At 39.8% G+C, this 18419-nt stretch overlaps 1 protein-coding gene across 5 annotated transcripts in view; it reads right to left on the reverse strand.

The window, feature by feature from the left end:
* Positions 1 to 14081: 14081 nt before the first annotated feature.
* fat1a (FAT atypical cadherin 1a) overlaps positions 14082 to 18419 on the reverse strand; it is a 100108-nt gene continuing 95770 nt past the window's right edge. For 4 of the 5 annotated variants that reach the window (XM_028456440.1, XM_028456431.1, XM_028456424.1 and 1 more), the window contains one exon: positions 14082 to 15550. In XM_028456440.1, coding sequence (XP_028312241.1) covers positions 14880 to 15550 — 671 coding nt within the window. In that variant the 3' untranslated portion in view covers positions 14082 to 14879. The remainder of the gene's footprint in view (positions 15551 to 18419) is intronic. The other variant, XR_003674736.1, reaches the window with a different exon arrangement.

Raw genomic sequence — 18419 nt, forward strand, 5'->3', positions numbered from 1 at the left:
GGATTGGTGCGGCGTCTGCACCAGTCCGTCATTGTAAAGAGGGAGCTGAGCCAAAAAGCGAAGCTCTCTATTTACAGGTCGGTCTACGTTCCAACCCTCACCTATGGTCATGAACTTTGGGTCATGACCGAAAGAACAAGATCACGGGTACAAGCGGCCGAAATGAGTTTCCTCCGTAGGGTGGCTGGGCTCTCCCTTAGAGATAGGGTGAGAAGCTCAGTCATTCGGGAGGGGCTCCAAGTAGAGTCGCTGCTCCTCCGCATCGAGAAGAGCCAGATGAGGTGGCTCGGGCACCTAATTAGGACGCCCCCTGAACGCCTCCCTAGTGAGGCGTTCAGGGCACGTCCCTCCGGAAGGAGGCCCCGGGGAAGACCCAGGACACGCTGGAGAGACTATGTCTCTCGGCCGGCCTGGGAACATCTCGGGGTCCCCCCGGAAGAGCTGGAGGAAGTGGCCGGGGAGAGGGAAGTCTGGGCCTCCCTACTGAAGATGCTGCCCCCGCGACCCGGAAATGGCTAAGCGGGAGAAGATGGATGGATGGATGATTTAAAATCAATCCCAAATTTTGCTTAATGTCAAAAAATATTCCCATGAAAAGTTTCAATTTTTCTGAATATTGCCAAAATTCCTGAGTGTAAGTTCCCGTGGAAATTTGCCAGGAATTTTTACGCTCCTTTGCAACCCTACTGATATATCCTAAACTACGTTATTTGGTCATTTACACAATGATTCATGTTTCCTCACACATTTTACTTTCCCCTGCGGGCCGATTTGGATGTTTTAATGGACCGGATTTGGCCCCCCAGACCTTGAGTTTGACACGTGTGCTTTAACATATCATCAGTTTGTTCCACCCAGTGTTTCTGTTCTTTATTTTATTGTGTAGTCATATTTATATACTTCCTGTTGTAAACGTTTTAAAGAAAGAGAGGAAGATGCAGGGATATCATCCGAGAGATTATTGGGGGAGAAAGAAACGAATGAATGAATGAATGAATGAATGAATGAATGAATGAATGAATGAATGAATGAATGAATGAACTTTGCAGGATTAGGACTGGGTTGGCAACACACACACACAAATGCACGCACGCACACACACCCACACCAAACTTATGCCTGAGTCGCTGATTTAAGGAGCCGTCAGCAGAATGAAGCAGAGGAGTCCCGTGTAATGAGGGCAGCCTCTACACGCTGGTCTCTGCTGCTTCACTGGTCATCACTACATCCACAGAGAAACAAGAGTGTTTGCTTTTATCCTCCGTTATTCACCTCCTCCTCCTCCTCATCCACTGCTGCTCAGCCCGGTTGCCACGACAACAGCGGAGCTCCACCCAGAAACGAGATGTGTATGCTGTGAGAAAGAGGATTATTGGGGTCAGTGGTCGCTGCCTCCCTCTCCCGCTCTCTTTCACACGCACATGTAGGCACAAGCTTTCTCACAGCATATGATTACTCACACGTAACAATTCACTAACTGAGTATTTAGATGAAAAACGAAGGGCGAACAGTCAGGTTTCCGTACACTCAACTCAAGCAGATATTTCTTTTATGCATATTGAAGACTTTGTTCATATTTTTGATACAAACTGTTGAAATGATTGCTATCAAATTTTTTTTTATTCTACCTCCACAGCAGACACGTGAAAACACAACAAAGACCCGTGTTTATTAATATCCCTCCAAAGGTCTGAACACTTGCAGTAATTTCCCACAGTTCAGCCTAAGTGGCTCTTAAGAGGACAATCCATTAAAACAAACTAGCTCCAGCAGATTTCATTTCTCACTTTATTCATCCTGTCTCGCTTCACTGTAAAGACGCTGAAACGGAAGCTCCATTCACAAGATTCTGCATCGCAACATGTTCCAGGAATCCGCTCCCCTTAGGTCTACTACACTTTCACTGAGAGGATGAACGTGTACTCCAACTATTAATAATTTAAAACCTTGAATCAATCAGTATACTTACACTACACATACACAATCACATCGACTTCAATGGAAATGAGTTGAACTGTGCTTTCTTAAGTGTTGTTGTCACTGTCACAGGTTTAGTGATTTAAGCATTATTGGTGTTTTTATTTTGTAAGTTGAGAAAAAGTGACTGCTTTGAAATCATTGAATGTTTATCCTCCTTGATGGTCGTCTGTTTGACTGAGCGTTACTCCATGTATGATGATACAAAAATGGATGGATGGATGGATGGATTGAGACTATAGGCTATAGACTATAGACATTGACTGACACTAAGTTCACAATATGATTTAGCTTCAACACAATCGATACATAATTAATTATTTTGAAAAGAAAAAAGACAAAAAATGAGCACGTCAAGAAGGTCCTGGGCTCAAGTCCTGAGATGGACACTTGGGTCTTTCTGTGGGAGTTTGCATGTTCTCCCCGTGGTTGCCGTCGGTTTTCAGGTCCTCTGGCTTCCTCCCGCAATCCAAAAACATGACTGTTAGGTTGACTGGAGTCTTTACCATTGTCCGTAGGAGCGAGTGTGAGTGTGAGTGTTTTTTTGTCTGTGTGTTGTTCCCCGTTGACCCCTGCGACCCTGAGAAAAGAAGGCAAGCTTGTCAGAAAATGGATGGATGGATGGATGGATGGATGGATGGATGGATGAAAAAGACAAAAAGAAAAAAAAAATTGGATATCTTGTTGCAAGCCCTGATTGAATGTCATTTTTTAACAAGTTCCCATTTTGAATGCAAAATTATATTTCATTTAGTCGTAGTCTTTTCACTAAAATGTAGTTTAGTCACAATTTAGTCATCAGAACTATTTCAGCTATGGTCTAGTCAATTAAATGACATTAATACCGAAGTTCCACTGGATGTGTAACTGCGTCGCAACGGCTCCGCTGTCCGTCAACCCCCACCAGATGTGCCTGTGATGCAAACTGTTGCGGCTCTGCCGGACATGAGATCTCCTTAATTCATGTGCAATCACACAATATAAGGAGTTGTAGTCTCTATAAAGAGAACCACTAAACCATATAAACAGTTTGTTGTGTCCTTCAAAAGGAGCAGAAAGAAACTGACGCGGTCTTGCCCTGTAGATCTTCCGCATTTATGGATGTTATTGTGATTCAACCATAAATAAGTGTAATATTTATATGTGAAATATAAATAATGTTCAGGATGTAGCCCTACCTAGCGCATGACGAAAGCTAGAGATAGGCACCAGCAGCGGGCCAGAAAATGAACGGAAATAATTGAACACAGAGTATTTTATTTAAAAAATGAAACTGGATGTTTTATTCTGGGCCTGTGCACTACTTCGTGTCCCGCAAACGCGTGTCGTTTGTAAACTGCATCATATTTGTACTTTTTGTTTAATCGTTTCGTCAAGATCGCGCACAAATACAAATGTGGAATACACATACTTTTCAAACTGGTCTCAGCATAATGTTGTTTCTAGTTTAGTTATAACCTGTGTTTATAGGTAGCAGTTATACATTATCTGTGCTGCCTTATAAATTCTACCAGATCTCCAAACTTGAATGTGTGTGATTTTAAAAACCATCTTTAGCAAGGCAATGACGCTAAAGTGATATGTGTTTGTTGAAACCAATCGATAAGCATCCCAGCGTTGTGTGTTAGCGATCGACAACAAGCCATTGATTTAATTCTATAGGTAGAAACGTGCAAATTTTATGGTTTTGTTGTGTATTTATTTAATTTTGTAGAATTAAATAAAGCAACTTACATTTGAATCCATAATTCACTCCTGTACTACAGCACAGTTGTCGTTTCAGCACAACTTTAGCCTCTGTTTACATCATCAGGCCTAAGAGATCAATATTGACTTTTCAGCACTGTCTAGACATGTTTAAAAAAAACACGTAATCCTTCACATTTGTGCACGTTTTTAGCCCCCAGCCTTCCTCTAAGGGACGTGTTCATTTCACCATTTGCTGTGTTTCTGCTCCTCACTCATCCCGTGCAGAAAGAAGGTCAGAGTTGCCATAGTGATTGATGTAGAAACTAATTGTGCAGTGAGACAATGGAATAATCTGACAGTTTATCTTTCAGTGACAATGGTGTTATCATTGCGTTATCTATTTCAAGACTGGTGGAAAATACAGGGGGGGGTAAAAAATAGGCCACGTGATCATAGAAATGTCAGAGAGTGGCTTAAAAAACCTGTCAGAGTACCAGAAACACCAAGAAGTGATGAATATTTACTAAAATACTAATAAATCCTCCACAATATTTGAAGCAGTCATGGAGTGAACATACCGAATCAAAACAAAATTGCCAGAAGCTGCGGGAATTGACGAAAATCACTTGATGTAATCTTTCATGCGTGGCAACACAATTTCCTCACATTTTTCATGCTGTGTGACATGATTGTTTATTTATTTTTTTATTTTAAGACAGCAATGCATGTTTTGTTATTGCAAATAAATAAATGATATTATTTTATTGCATAATTGAGACCATCACCAGCTCTTCCTAAGGAAGGGTAAGAAATATTTTATTAAAGGGAGGATATAAAAAGAGAGGGCAGTGCTACACCTGGGTGAAGGGGGAAGGAACAGGGAGGAGAGACTCAAGGTAGGAAATGGAAATCAACGTGTCTAAAGTTAAGCCCAGTACGAGTTTTATCCACAGTCCAAGGCGTGCCAGTGTATCGTAGACCAATGTATGTGCAAACCAAGCACTGCCCCGGAACCAGCAGAATGAGCCGGAGCCAGGGAGCCCCAGGCCACCCCCCCATGGCCGAGCACCCCCCAGACGCCCCCCAAAATCCTAAGCCGAGAGTCGGCCACCGCCACCCCACATACACACCCAAGAAAGCCCCAAGGAGCCGAGGACCCAGCGCACCCCGCCACCAACCCAAGGCCCCCGCCAATATCCGCCGCCTCAACCCTGCACCCCAACCCCCGAAGGGAGGGCCCAAAGAGCCCCAGCAGAGGAGCCAAGGCCCACGCCCGTAGATGGCCAGAGCCGCGCACAATAGGCAGCCGGCTGGCGCCTGCCGGCAGGCCCAGAGCCAGCAGGGACCGGAACCCAGGCCAGAAGGACCCTGAATAGAAGCAGCACAGGGAGTAGCCCGCCCAGGGATGACCACCACATCTCCAGCTGCCTAGGGCACCAAGGGGACGCTGCAATCGCCCCGCCGGCCCCCAGGCGCACGACCGAGCCCCCCAAAGCGTCCCAGATCACCTTTTATTGATGCTGACACGATTTATTTTTGTGCTGCACGATTTTGTTCAAGCTGCTTAGTACGAATTGCAAACCGATATATTGCAACCGGATTTCTCACCATAAACACAACTCTTCTTACCTCCAAAACTGTTCCAATTATCAGGGTCTGTTTGGTTGGTTCTGTTTAACTCTTATGGTCCTCCTTTAGTTGTTTCTGTACATCTTAGTTTAATTATGTGGGTCTTGTTTTAAGTTTTAATAACGCTTGTCTCTGTGCTTCCAGGTGCTGTATATTGCCTCTATAAAATACAACAGTTCTACAGGCACGTTTTATTAGTTAACAGTAATAAGTGACGAGATTATGATTTGTTTATTTAATCATTTGGCTCTACCAACAAGTGGAGAGCCACCTGCTTATGGATCCTCCACCACCATCACAACCACCATTCATGACACTATTAAGTTGTGTTTGCAAGAAATAACTTCCAATGTGAATACAACATTTTGAAAGTTGTTTCCTGTAGCACAAAGACCAAAAAAAACAACAAAATGCACAAACTGTGTTGACACGCATTAAATAGAAACATTCATTTTGATGACAGTGTGCTGATGTTTCCCTGTGAGATTGTGTTGACTTCAGTAATATTTGGTCATGCTCATGGCTCAGGTAGTAGAATATATAGGTCAGCTTGGAGTTTAGAGGATCAATCTGTGCGTAATAATGTGTTCACGCTTTTTGGGACTTTTTAGACGAGGCCAGCGGTCTTCAAACTTTACTCTCAAACTAGCCATTTTCTTTAATCTCACATGGATTCAAATCCTTACGGAGATGAAAAAATACATTCTCAATGAAAACAGTATATTGTATAAAATTGAATATACAGTTAAAATATGTCAAATAAATTTATGTTAATATTTTTTGAGGTTAATATATTTGAAGGGCTAGAAAAATAACACATGCTAATTGCTAATTTCCTGCAGCATATCAAGCATGCAAGATGGCATGTTGGCAGATGAATACATTTTTCTCCACACAAATAAAATCTATATTTTCTTCCAGAATAGTGTTTTTGTTAGGTTTTTTTTTTCTGTTTTTTGGTTTTTTTTTACCAGGGATGTAAAAAGTAAGGTTAACCACAGGTACACGGAAAGTTGAAAGTCTGTAGAAGTTGCAGGAGGTGAAGTAGGAAAGTGGCAGAATCATTGAACAATGTGATTCATTTTTTAGGTTAACAAATTGTTTTATCATAATTTTATTTGAAGTTAATGTCATAACTCTGTAAGAAATAACAATTCATTATTTTATTTGAAAGCTATAGAGAGCCATTGCAAAAGAGTCAAAGAGCCACATGAGGCTCCAGATCCGCAGGTTGCAGACCCCTGGACTAGACTATAGTTTATTAACCTGCTACCACATACCACACTATAGCTGCTACATCCAGGGCTAAGAGTATGGGCTGAGATTTGTGCCACTAGAAACTCAATTTGCTGTTTGAAACTGTTTAAGTAACTTGAAATTGTGTTTTACCTGTTGAACAAAATTAACCTTAGTACATTCCAAAAATTCAATATATTTCTGCATCTCAAATTCAGATTCACTGCACGCAATCGGCTCTATGTACGCAGGAACATGACGTCATTTCCGCTGAAATGTCAGAAAGGCTGTTTACTCCCAGTGATCACTGCTACTACTGTGCTATGCTAGCGACCTCACCGCTCGGTTTGGTTTAGTCAATTTTTGCCTTTAATTATCATGTATTTTAGTTGTTGTTGTATTGTTTTACTATTGAAAGTGTCTATTCGTACGGTTGCCGTACGGACAACCCCCGGTGCTATTGGTACGGTTACCGAAGTACAAGTACGTAGCATCAGGGTTAGGTTTAGGTTTAGGTTTAGGTTTAGGGTTAGGTTATAACCCAATATCGCAACAATTCTTAAGGTTGGGTTTAGGTTTACGGTTAGGTTTAGTCTTAGTCACGTGACCTAAACTGGCCAAATTGGGGCGCTGCGTACGGATAGAATGTCGGTATATTGTTACGACAACCATACGGATAGCCACTGCCTTTACTATTTGCGTCTCCCTTTACGTGTACTACGACAAAGCGAACAAAGCTTTGTCTTCGAAAATTCCGAGGACAGCAGTTCAAGCCACCACTGCTGTGTGCCGCTCTGCACCTCCTATTGTGTCCCACGTAACTTTACATTCAAGTTGAAAATAATATATGATATGGAAGTGTATAATATACCCCATAATCATGTTAGCCAGCTGTTAAGTTTATCATTAGTGTCTTTAAATTGGTTTCTATATTTTATTTTCCAGGCTACCTGTGAGCAGCTGTAAACTGTGGGATGTTTGTGATCGTCAGGAGTGGGTCACCAGTTGACATTAACAGGAAATAATACTTTGTTCAGTTAAAATAAATAAATATAATATGTATAAAACTCTTCTCACATCACTATATTTGTGTGGATTTATAATAATTTGGTCGCAAGTTAATATGAGCTCATAGCATCTGTTACACTGAATACAATACAATCGTGTGCTGTGATTAAACCTGTGATGGGATAGCTGAATTTAAAAGGTGTTGGACACTCGTGGGACACATTATAGGAGGTCAATGACAGTGCGTAGCATAAATCTCTATGTGTAAGACACGTCTTCTGCATGATGTTCAAGTGTATTTATGTCATTTCACTTCCCTAACTTTTACCACAGATACATTTAAATCAATGTACAAACAATGATATCACATCTCATATTCATGTTTAGTCAGATGTACGTGTCATTCACTCTACAGTGACAGTAAATAGGCTTGTATGTTATTCTTGTCTATACACTACCTGTGACCAGATGTAACCTGTGCTATGTTGCGTCTGTCAGATGTTTTTTTTTTTTTTTTTTTAGACTGTCGGAAGTAGGTTGGCAGTTGAACCGAAACAAAGTCATTGTTCTGGTCTGTGAAGGCACCACGCTGAAGTTTGGCTCCACAGATTGTTCTAAAAATGTTCTTAGAGTTGTTACGGCTGAATTTACGGTTGACCTCATTTGGAGACATGATTCATTGCTCTGGTTGAATGATGGAGTCCAGGAGAAGCATTGATGATTTTATATAAAAAAAGTTTATTCTAAACTAAGAAAAAAGGTACAAGATGGAACAAAGTTAGCGTCCGTCCAGGCGGACGTCCGAAGGAAGTGCCGCGCCCCCTAACAGTTTCAAAGCTTAAGCTTTTTATACAGATAAGAGCAAAGTTCCACTCTGGGGTAAGGAGGAGGGGAGAGTCAGATGCCCAATAGTGGAAAGATTTGAGGATGATGAAGACGTTATGTTATGAAGAAGATGTGTCGCCACTCTTATCTCCTTGATAGTGTGTGCTGCATGCGAGCAGAGACTCTGGCCTTGGCTCTGTGCACTGAGTACGCTCTGTACTGTTTAATCATGATTCAGCTGTTCAAAAGTGTAAAGAGTAATGGAGTCGTCATGTATTAAAACATGACAAATTGTACACATGAACATACATTTGAGGATATGATGATGAATATAAAAATGACCATAACAGAGTCATTTGTGAATAAAAAGAATGATGGAGATACAGTAGCTTCTTTGTGTGTAAATACAGGTAGACGGGGTCACAGGTAAACATGGAAACACTTGTTTCCCCTGTGACCTCCAGTATGTACGCTATTTAGAGATTAGAATAGTGAGCCTACAACTGATCAGTGTCCGAGTGGTTAATGCACCGGAAGTATGGAATTAGTTTTTCTCATTGATCGATTCCCAGTGGAAGTGACTCAACTGTCTATTTATTTTTATGAGACAGATCATATACATGTTCATTGTTTTATTGTTTCATCACATTATACAGACTGTAGATTTTGTAAAAATACAATAAAAAACAAGGTTGAAGAAGTGCGAGACACGTGACCTAATGTTTACAACAGCCACAGTGAGTCCACTTTGCACCGAGAAGTCCGGTGTTATACATGTGACGCGTCCGCACATAGAGCTGCAAATACAATCACATTGTAACACTTTAAACAGTTGAACAACGTAAATAAATGCTACCATCTACGAGGGCAGCTTAGCACGCTGGTCCTCTGCAGCAACAACTTAAACTGTAGCACCGGTACTTCCACATTCAGGAACGCTGCGACCGGAAATATCATTGCATCCTTACGCCAAACATGGAAATGATATGTGTGTATAGCCTATAGATTGTTTGCACCAATGTCACAAATTTCCCATGATCCTCTCTGATTCACTAGTTTCTGCCATCTTTTTTGACAACTTTTATTTACATCATGGCGGTAACCGTTGAGAAAAGCGCAAAATTGAAGATAGCGTTAGTTCAGGCAGGCCGCGGACGTCAAGCCAGCCACACCTCCAATCAACCGACAACCAGATTGGCTCCCTATTGGTCAAAGCATACAAGAAGAACTACTTAAACTGCGACAGCTGCCTCTTACCACCTCAGCAAGCACCCACCTTTGCCTCAACTCCTCCAGGTCAATATGTGTCCACCTATTGGGTGTCATTTTTTTGTCATTAACATATGCTCTGATCTGTTCCAGGGGGTTTCTGCTAACCGCTCTCCTTGCTTTAGCCTTTAGCTAGGGCACAGGGAAGGTCAGGGAGGAGTGCTCTCCCTACCTCCGGCTTTCACGTAAGCTCGTGGAAAGGGCAAGGAGGTCCCGGAACAAACATACCGCCAAATATACGAATGAATATCCATGTAAAGCGTTCAAAGGCGCTATATAAATCCTCATGCACATTTATTGTAAATAAATCATTTATTTTGACTAAAGCGGTCCTGACTGAAATGGGAGTTATGTGCGCAGTTGTCGGGTGTTCTAACAGTTCTGCTCGCAACAATTTATTGTTTTTTCATTTACCTACTGTTAAACAGCGTGAAGGGCCAGAAATGGAAGGATTAACTCGCAGACGTCAAAGACAGTGGCTTGTCCATTATTACCCTGACTTATGTGTTTTTAAAATAACAGGATCTTCCACTTCCACTTCATACTACCAGACACGTGTGTACATGCTCTCTTTCTGGCTCAACTGCACTAAAAAAAATAAAAAAGAAATATGGTCACATATATTTACCCTGGCCAATACAATTTTCCTTTGTTTGTGAGTCTCTTTAACATCCCGACACATAACAGTTGTATAAGAGAGGCTTTTGTACGCCTGTTACAAAACTTGTAGTGAGTACCAAGTAGTTGACGATGTCCGTGTAATTTACACTCGGCCACATGCCTACATCGTCCTCACATTTGAACAAATTGCTGTAGGGGTCAACCCCACCGCACTCCTCTATCATACCGTGATACCTAGCTTTGTCTGGAATAGTTAATCCTTGATAAATTTGGGGAAAAATCACATGAATCCGCTATTGAAAATGTGTTGTTATGCTGTATACATAACAGATGGCGGATCCAAGCGAATCAGAGGGGATCATGGGATATGTGACGTCAATGGCAAACCACCTATTCAATATCACTACACGGAGACACACGTCCTGTCCGTGAGGTTGAGCAATCAATCACTGATTCGTTGAAATCCTGTTTACGTCTCCGAAAACTCCTTTACGTTCAGGGTGTGAATCTGAATCTGAGAAGCAGAAATATATTGATTTGTAAAATACAATTTCAAGTTGTTTCTTTCAAAGTCAATACCAAATATTCAAATTCAGTTTCTAGTGGCACAAACCTCAGCCCATATAAGAGGTGTGTTTTGTTTTGTTTTTTTTACTTTATTTTTCTCTTTTTAGTAGTAAACATGTGAAATGACGTTACAGAACTTTCCTCGACAGCAAGACAGAGTATACACAACAATGTAGGAAAAAATGAAAAACAACAAATTTGAATCGCACATTATGATGAAATAAAATAAGGAAAAACATGTTGGATCTCAGAAAACCTAACAAAGCCGACATGAGACAAATACACAAATAAATTGATGGCCAATCAAAACATTACAGAAAAGTGTAGGTGACCCCTCAGTTACACAGGTATTTAGAGGTGTGTGTTTGTGTGTGTGTGTGTGTGTGTGGAGAGGGTGGGTGTCAGTAAACTGTTATTGATTTGAAGGCCAATGTACCAAATTAGATATTAATCCTGGGAACATCAGCACTTGTTTTCGCTGTGACTTTGATTCTCCTACAGTTGTGATGAGGTAGACCATGCTTCCATCTTGTGGCCACAGAGATTTACTGCAATACCAGACTCCAGAATATGTGCACCACCCCTGATTCTCCATTATATGAACACTAACCAACAAATTCCTTATCATTTAGATAAACAGAGACACTGTATAATGGTGGCTTTGGATCCTGCAAGACTGTGCTGAGGACATTCTAACCCATCTGCTACACATTTGTCCTCTTAGTCAGGCTGGACTGGAACAGCTCTGCAGGTTTTTCTAAAGGTCTAGACCAGCGATTCTCAACTAGTGGGTCGCGGACAGCTGGTAGAAAAAATAAAATAAAACTTAATGTCTCTCATGTTGGACTTACCTTTTATTTTGAAAGAAACCTTTCTTTTGACAGGCATGTTGTGAAATGCATGTTGCACAGGAAAACATATAGATATATGTTTCAAAAAGATTATTTTTATTTATTTCTTTTTTTTCAAACTAAATTTGGTTGGTGGATTTAAAGTGGGTCGTCATTTAATGACCGTGGCAAAATGTGGGACCCAGGGTGAGACCAGTTGAGAACCCCTGATTTAAACATCTGCTTTGTGTCTATGAAAGAGTTGATTTTTCTTTAGTGTGGTTGAAACAGCTGTTTAAGAAAGGAAGCACCATGGTGACCAAGTGTGTTGTTTATTGCTTTGTTTAATTCACTTCAAATGTATTTATATACTACTGCCTAAAAATGGATCATTTATTGTTATTTAATGTTAGTTTTTTTTTTTTTTTTTCTAATGTGATATTCCCTCTCTTTTTATTCTTGTTCTTTGTTTATTCTTGTGCTTTTATTTTCTCATCCTTCCTTGTTGTGCTAATGCATCATTGTTGAGTGAATTAAAAGTACTTAGTGTCTAATGTTGTTTCCCAGCCTCATCCTGCCAACATGATATGATTCACTGTGGCTGTTTATGACCTGGCAGTAGTCGACCTGTCACAGTCCACAACTCTGCTGTCACAAGCCAAGGTCAAAAGGTCACATTTCAGCTACTGAGCTCTGAGCTCCCCACGAGGGGAGAGTGAGTCCAGAGCAGAGAGCAGAGAGTGGGTCGGCTTAGCAGAGGGAATCCAAGCACGGGGGGGGGGCGGGCTTCAGGCAGCAGGCTGGTGTTACTCTGTCAGCTGGTGTGAGACCAACAGGGTTCAGTGATGCAGCAGCCTCAGGGACAGGACACCAGCTCAAACAAGTATTTCACAAGTATTTTAACTTCAAATACATTCTAAGAGAACACGCTCTGTGCTGTAACTATGATCTAAGACCAGCTGTGTACTACAGGGGGTACGAGAGAGGGGGACAGAGAAAATTAACAAAGTGTCAGTCTTGGTCCCACCCCAGGCGTGATAATATATATATATACTATACTTTCACTTTTCACTGAATCTAGTTCAACTACAATGCAATGGGGGAAAAAAACACACACATACATTTATATATATATATATATATATATATATATATATATATATATATATATGATAAAACACTAATTCTAGGAAAAAAAATATTTAGGGTTGACAGAAAGTTTTGATATCAAAATGGGGTCACCAGTGCACTAAAATGAGATTCTTTTAATTCCATCATTATGATCTATAGTTGTTATTAAACAGTTTTCTGCTCTAGACGTAAATAATAAAAAAACAAATACAAATGTAGGAGGCTGTTTACAGGTGTTCTTAATGTCACGATTTGAAAAATATTTGGTTTAGTATTCAGTATCATCCAGTAATGGTAATATCTGATATTGGTTGATTATTGGATTTATGAAGGCTATTTTTCAAGGTTTTCTATTTAATTTCTTATATTAATGGTATTCAATTGTAGAATATTGTCATGTTTAAAGATGACATTTATGTAAACAAATTCAACAAATAGGGTAAAAAATGTTAACCTATAAAAAAAATGTTGACAATCCCTCGTCAAAACTTATATCATAAAATGTGCATACACGTATAATAAAAAAGTTATGAGTGCAAATAATGTTTTTTCATGCTAAACTTGCCCTCAGCGTTTACAGTTTAAACCATAATAACATATAATTATCATGTAAAGGGTTTCACTGGTTGAATGAATGATTATTCTATTTTTGTATTCTATTATTAACAATTAAACAGAGCATTACATTAGATACGTTTACCTGTACATCGTCATCGCACACAGAATGCAACAAAACTTTATTTTGGATATTCCAAACTTTGATTATAAACCAACAAAAACAAAAGGGAGATGAAAATTTGCATTTCTACAAAATATTGAAATACTGTATTAAAATCTAAATAATAATAATAAACAGATCAAAATTAATGATTAATTTCCTATCAAGGATCTAAAAAAAAACTCTGACTTTAGTCTTAGTGTTAGAAATTAAAGATTTAATTCAGTTGTATTGTTCATTCAGGTGCTTAAATGTCAGATTTTGCCATTGTTTGAAAATAAGGATTTGTACAGCAGACATGTTTACATAGAAAAATATTCTCATTTAAAATAAAACATTAATAAACCCAGAATAAAAGTACGAATAAAAATAACCACCTAAAATCCTGACAACCATGTTATGGCAATTTTACTTTTAAAGCACCTTAAAACAACTGACTTATTCTCTTTTTAACGATCATATTCTGTGACTCCTACTTTAAATATGCTAATGTGGAAATTAGTAACAATATTTACAAATTTACCTCAAGCTTTCATTCATGAAGGAAATAAGTGCACACAGACAGTCTGGGTATTTTTTTAGGAATAATTTATTGCCATAGGAAAGCGTGATGCTTGTGGCAGTATTCAATAAAAACCTTAACAAGACCACAGCGTTTTTCAGACACACACAGACACCTGAAAAGTCACGTGTCCATGGATAACTCTGCACTATAAATATATTGGGTCCCATTTTCTCGGTGGAAAAATAAAGAGGTTTCAAAGTCAAAATGTACAAACAAACAATTTAAAAAAAAAAACAAAAAGAAACAAAAACACAAGAATATGCAGTCGTTCATTGAAGACCCTTTTTCTTTTTGTAATGAGCAAAAGCTGATCAACTTTACGAGTAGTACACTATTTCTAGAAAAGCCACGCTCTTCTCTTCTTTTTTTTTCTCACCACTTCTTTTTTTTCCATGAACGTGAGCAACAGTAAGGCTGATATTGTCACACCATTTAACTTGTTTGAAAATAAAAAGCAAAAGATTATCTACAAAGCCTAGTAAACCTTTAAAATCAAAACTGTACAGTTCAATTTACACTGAAAACAAGGGGCTCGTATAAAAACATTTGTACTGTTTCTAGAAACAAAGACGTAACAATGGTGTTTTCTCTTCTTTTTTTCTCTTGACGTTGTTGTTACACTGACACGTTGACCCTTCGGACGATTCACTGTGTGACGATGATGATGAAAGCAACAGCAGTGCTAACTCAGGTAAAGGTCTTCCTCTTCTGTGTCAGCTTGCATGTGTGTGTGTTTACATTTACTAAGAATGATGTATGACGAGCTAACTTTAGGTGTAGCTGTGGTTTCAGGCACTTTTGTTTGGATCCAGTGTCAGACTTCAGTGTGCTGTGTGGAGTCCAGCGCTGTGATGGCCAGCTGCTCTAAGTGGCCGTCGTCACCGCTCTCGTAGTCGCTGATCATGGCCTCCGACTCCTCGCAGCACGCCGACATGTCCGAGCACGAGGCCGTGGACGCGTACAGAGACATGGACATGTTGTCCAGTGCTGAGGAGTCAAAGTCCTGACCGCAGACTAAAGGGTAGCCCCCCCTGTAGCCGTTGGCGCCCAGGGTGGACGTCGGGGTGATGGTGGCAGAGGTGGAGCTGCCGCGCGGCCCCTCCGTGTCACCGCCCTCCCCAGGGTAGCAGTGCTGCGGCAGGTACTGGTTAAGGCTGTAGAGGTGGGGCAGGGCCGGGCGCTGGCGGACGCCGCCCCCGCCCTGAGCAGGAGGGTCTAGATCCCTGCCGAGCCCCCGCAGCGTGTCGCAGCGCTCGCTGTACTCAGGCAGCGGCGGCGGGGGGAGGTCGTCGTTAACGGGGAAGTCCTCCGGTGGGGGGGGGAAGTCGCTCTCTATGTCAAAGCCACCAGGGTAGTAGTCGGTGTCTATAGCACTGGGGTCACTGTACAGGGGGGCGGGTGACTCCACAACCTCATACTGGGGAAACTCCTGGATTCCAGGAAGTTGAACACTTGGCATCCAATCAGATGTGTCCCAGTGATATCCTGTGGGACAAGAACACAAATGTTAGCATTCAGCTACAAATACACACATTACTGTGTTATTGTTGCTAATCCACACCATGCAGGGAAACACGGGTCAGTGCCACACCACGCAACACACACTACTCACAACACAATCAACAACACACACCAAATTAGCCTTTCATTTTTAGTTCAGTTACATTTATGATCCTTATCCCCATAAACTAATCCAGTTTATTGCATTTATATATGTAATACACTTCCAGAAAACGTCAGAAACTGTGGCCATTACCCAACATTCAAAGCAGTTCTCAGAAATTGGTTGAAAATAAACCAGTCATGCACCCATAGATAATATGGTACTTTTTTCTAGGGATCTTTTACACTCCTGACTAGGGGTGTGTATTGCCTGGCATCTGGCGATACGATTCATATCCCGATACATAGGTCACGATACGATGCGATCTATCCCGATGTTAAAGTATAAGTCGATTATTGCGATTTTTTTTTTTTTATATATGACTCAAGAAACAACTAATGTGTAAATGTGTACAGCTTCATGAGAACATTATGTATGAAATATATTTTATTGGCATATTTTACTCTCAAAACATAGGCTTTAACAGTTAAAATGCCATGTGCCAACAAGTTAAAATAAAAAAAATAACAATCTGCCTGTGGCTTTTAAAGCAACTTTGACTTTAGTGTAACTTAACTGAGGTTTATGCCTAGAACTACAAATAAATGCAGAAAGTTAATACTTTAATTTTTAGATTTTATTGAAAAAACACAAGCAGGTCAACATGGCCAGGTTTCAGTGCACGTCTTTGTGCAGTTACAATGTCTCCTGCAGTGGAAAAGACTTTCCTGGTTAAATAAAGGTTAAAAATATAAAATAAATAAAAATCGATATGGATGCATTATGAATTTTTTCAACACCCCTACTGCTGACTGTTGTTTTTTATTGTAAATAGTATATGTGACATCAGTCAGCTTTCATGTTGTAAATGGTAAATGGACTTGATTTATATAGCGCTTTATCCCCTCAAAGCGCTTTACATATCAGCTCATTCACCCAATCACTCTCACATTCACACACCAGTGGGACAGGACTGCCATGCAAGGCGCTAGTCGACCACTGGGAGCAACTTAGGGTTCAGTGTCTTGCCCAAGGACACTTCGACACGTAGTCAGGTACTGGGATCAAACCCCCAACCTCTCGATCAGAAGACGACCCACTACCACCTGAGCCACGGTCGCCGTTGGGCCATGTTGCTTCACTGTATGTTAAATGTTATTATTCGACTGTATGTAATCTCACCTTCACCTGCCATGGGACAACAGATGAAATGTAGCTATGGTGCTAACTCCGGTATATTTATGTTGACGCTGTTTGCTGACACGATGACTGATATGTAATGTCTAAATAAATCAATAAATAAAATGTGCAGCACAGTTTAAACTTTCTGTCACATTAAAGAACAGCCAAAGATTCACTGATTATTTTTCAGTTATGTATTTGGTTTTATTTTCTATTTATTGGGTGAAAGATCGAAACGGAAAATTGACAACTGTTGTTATTTACTATTTAAAGGGCGGTGGAACGATAAACAGAGTTCACGATACGATGTAATAGACAATAATGGGATCACGATAACAATATTTTTGGAACAGAAAATATTGACCTTTTCAACTCAATAGGAACGTAAAAAAGTAAAATAAAAGCAAACCATAACCATGACGATACATCTTCTAAGGTTTTAACATTGCAATATCTTGTTGTACGATATATCGTCCCACCTTTACTATTAAACATTAAGTATGGAGGCATTTGAAATATAGCAGTGAATCAAGGAATAAATAAAAAGTGTATGTTTTGATGTTTATTACCATCAGCTATTATGCAGACATGTAGACATGAAGTTGCTGTGTTGTGTGAATGCTGAATATAACGACAGGGATGGGCTCAATTACATTTTTCAAATACAATTACATCTTCAATTACGGTATACATGTTCAGTTATAACTAAATTATGATTACGCTGACCAGCGAATTTTCCAATTAAAATTACAATTATTATTTTCGTCTGAAAGTCAATTACCATTACATTCTCAATTACTAAAGTTCGATTACAATTAATCATAATTACTGTTCCTGACATGAATTAAATAGCCCTCACAATTTAAACCTTCCTCTTGTGTTAGCTTTGTGTTAGCATCTTTTATGGTAATGGGTTCATTTGACCCATGTCTTAATTCAGCTGTAAAACACACTAAGGAATTGTATCTAACATCTCATTTGTTTCTCATTACTAATCAATGAAAATATTGCTTATTATATAGGGATGTAACGATTAATCGTAAGGCAGTTAAAAATCGATTCATAGGTATCACGGTTGATATCGATTTTCTGACAATTGAATCGCAGTACCTTTTTTAACCAGCAGTGGGCGCTATCCGGAAGTTTTGGCGGCGTCTGCTAATACTTTCTGTCTGGCTGCCTTCTACTCTTAAATATGTTAGTAAATGATTCATTACCCCTGTCTACAGTCCCATTTTGTAAATGAAAAAATCGTGAATCGAATCGTATCGTGAGTTGAGTGAATCGTTACATCCTACTTATTGATATTCTTAGCGTAAGTGTCTGAACCTTTTATGTGTCAGTATATCCCTGGGTTATTTATTTTTTTTATAAATGGTAAAATGGACTGACAGGAAGTGGAAAATTAATGGGAAAATTGGATATGAAACATATTTTAGTAATTGTTAACTACATATGTGTGAGCCATAGAAATGTAAAATGTTTCCCCAGTTTTGTGTTTAATTAAATTGTAATGAACAGTTTTTGTAAAATTTCCACAAAATTCCATAGAATCACAATTACAAAGTC

This window comes from Gouania willdenowi, chromosome 1 (genome assembly GCF_900634775.1).
Source record: "Gouania willdenowi chromosome 1, fGouWil2.1, whole genome shotgun sequence".
In the NCBI taxonomy this organism is placed as follows: domain Eukaryota; kingdom Metazoa; phylum Chordata; class Actinopteri; order Blenniiformes; family Gobiesocidae; genus Gouania; species Gouania willdenowi.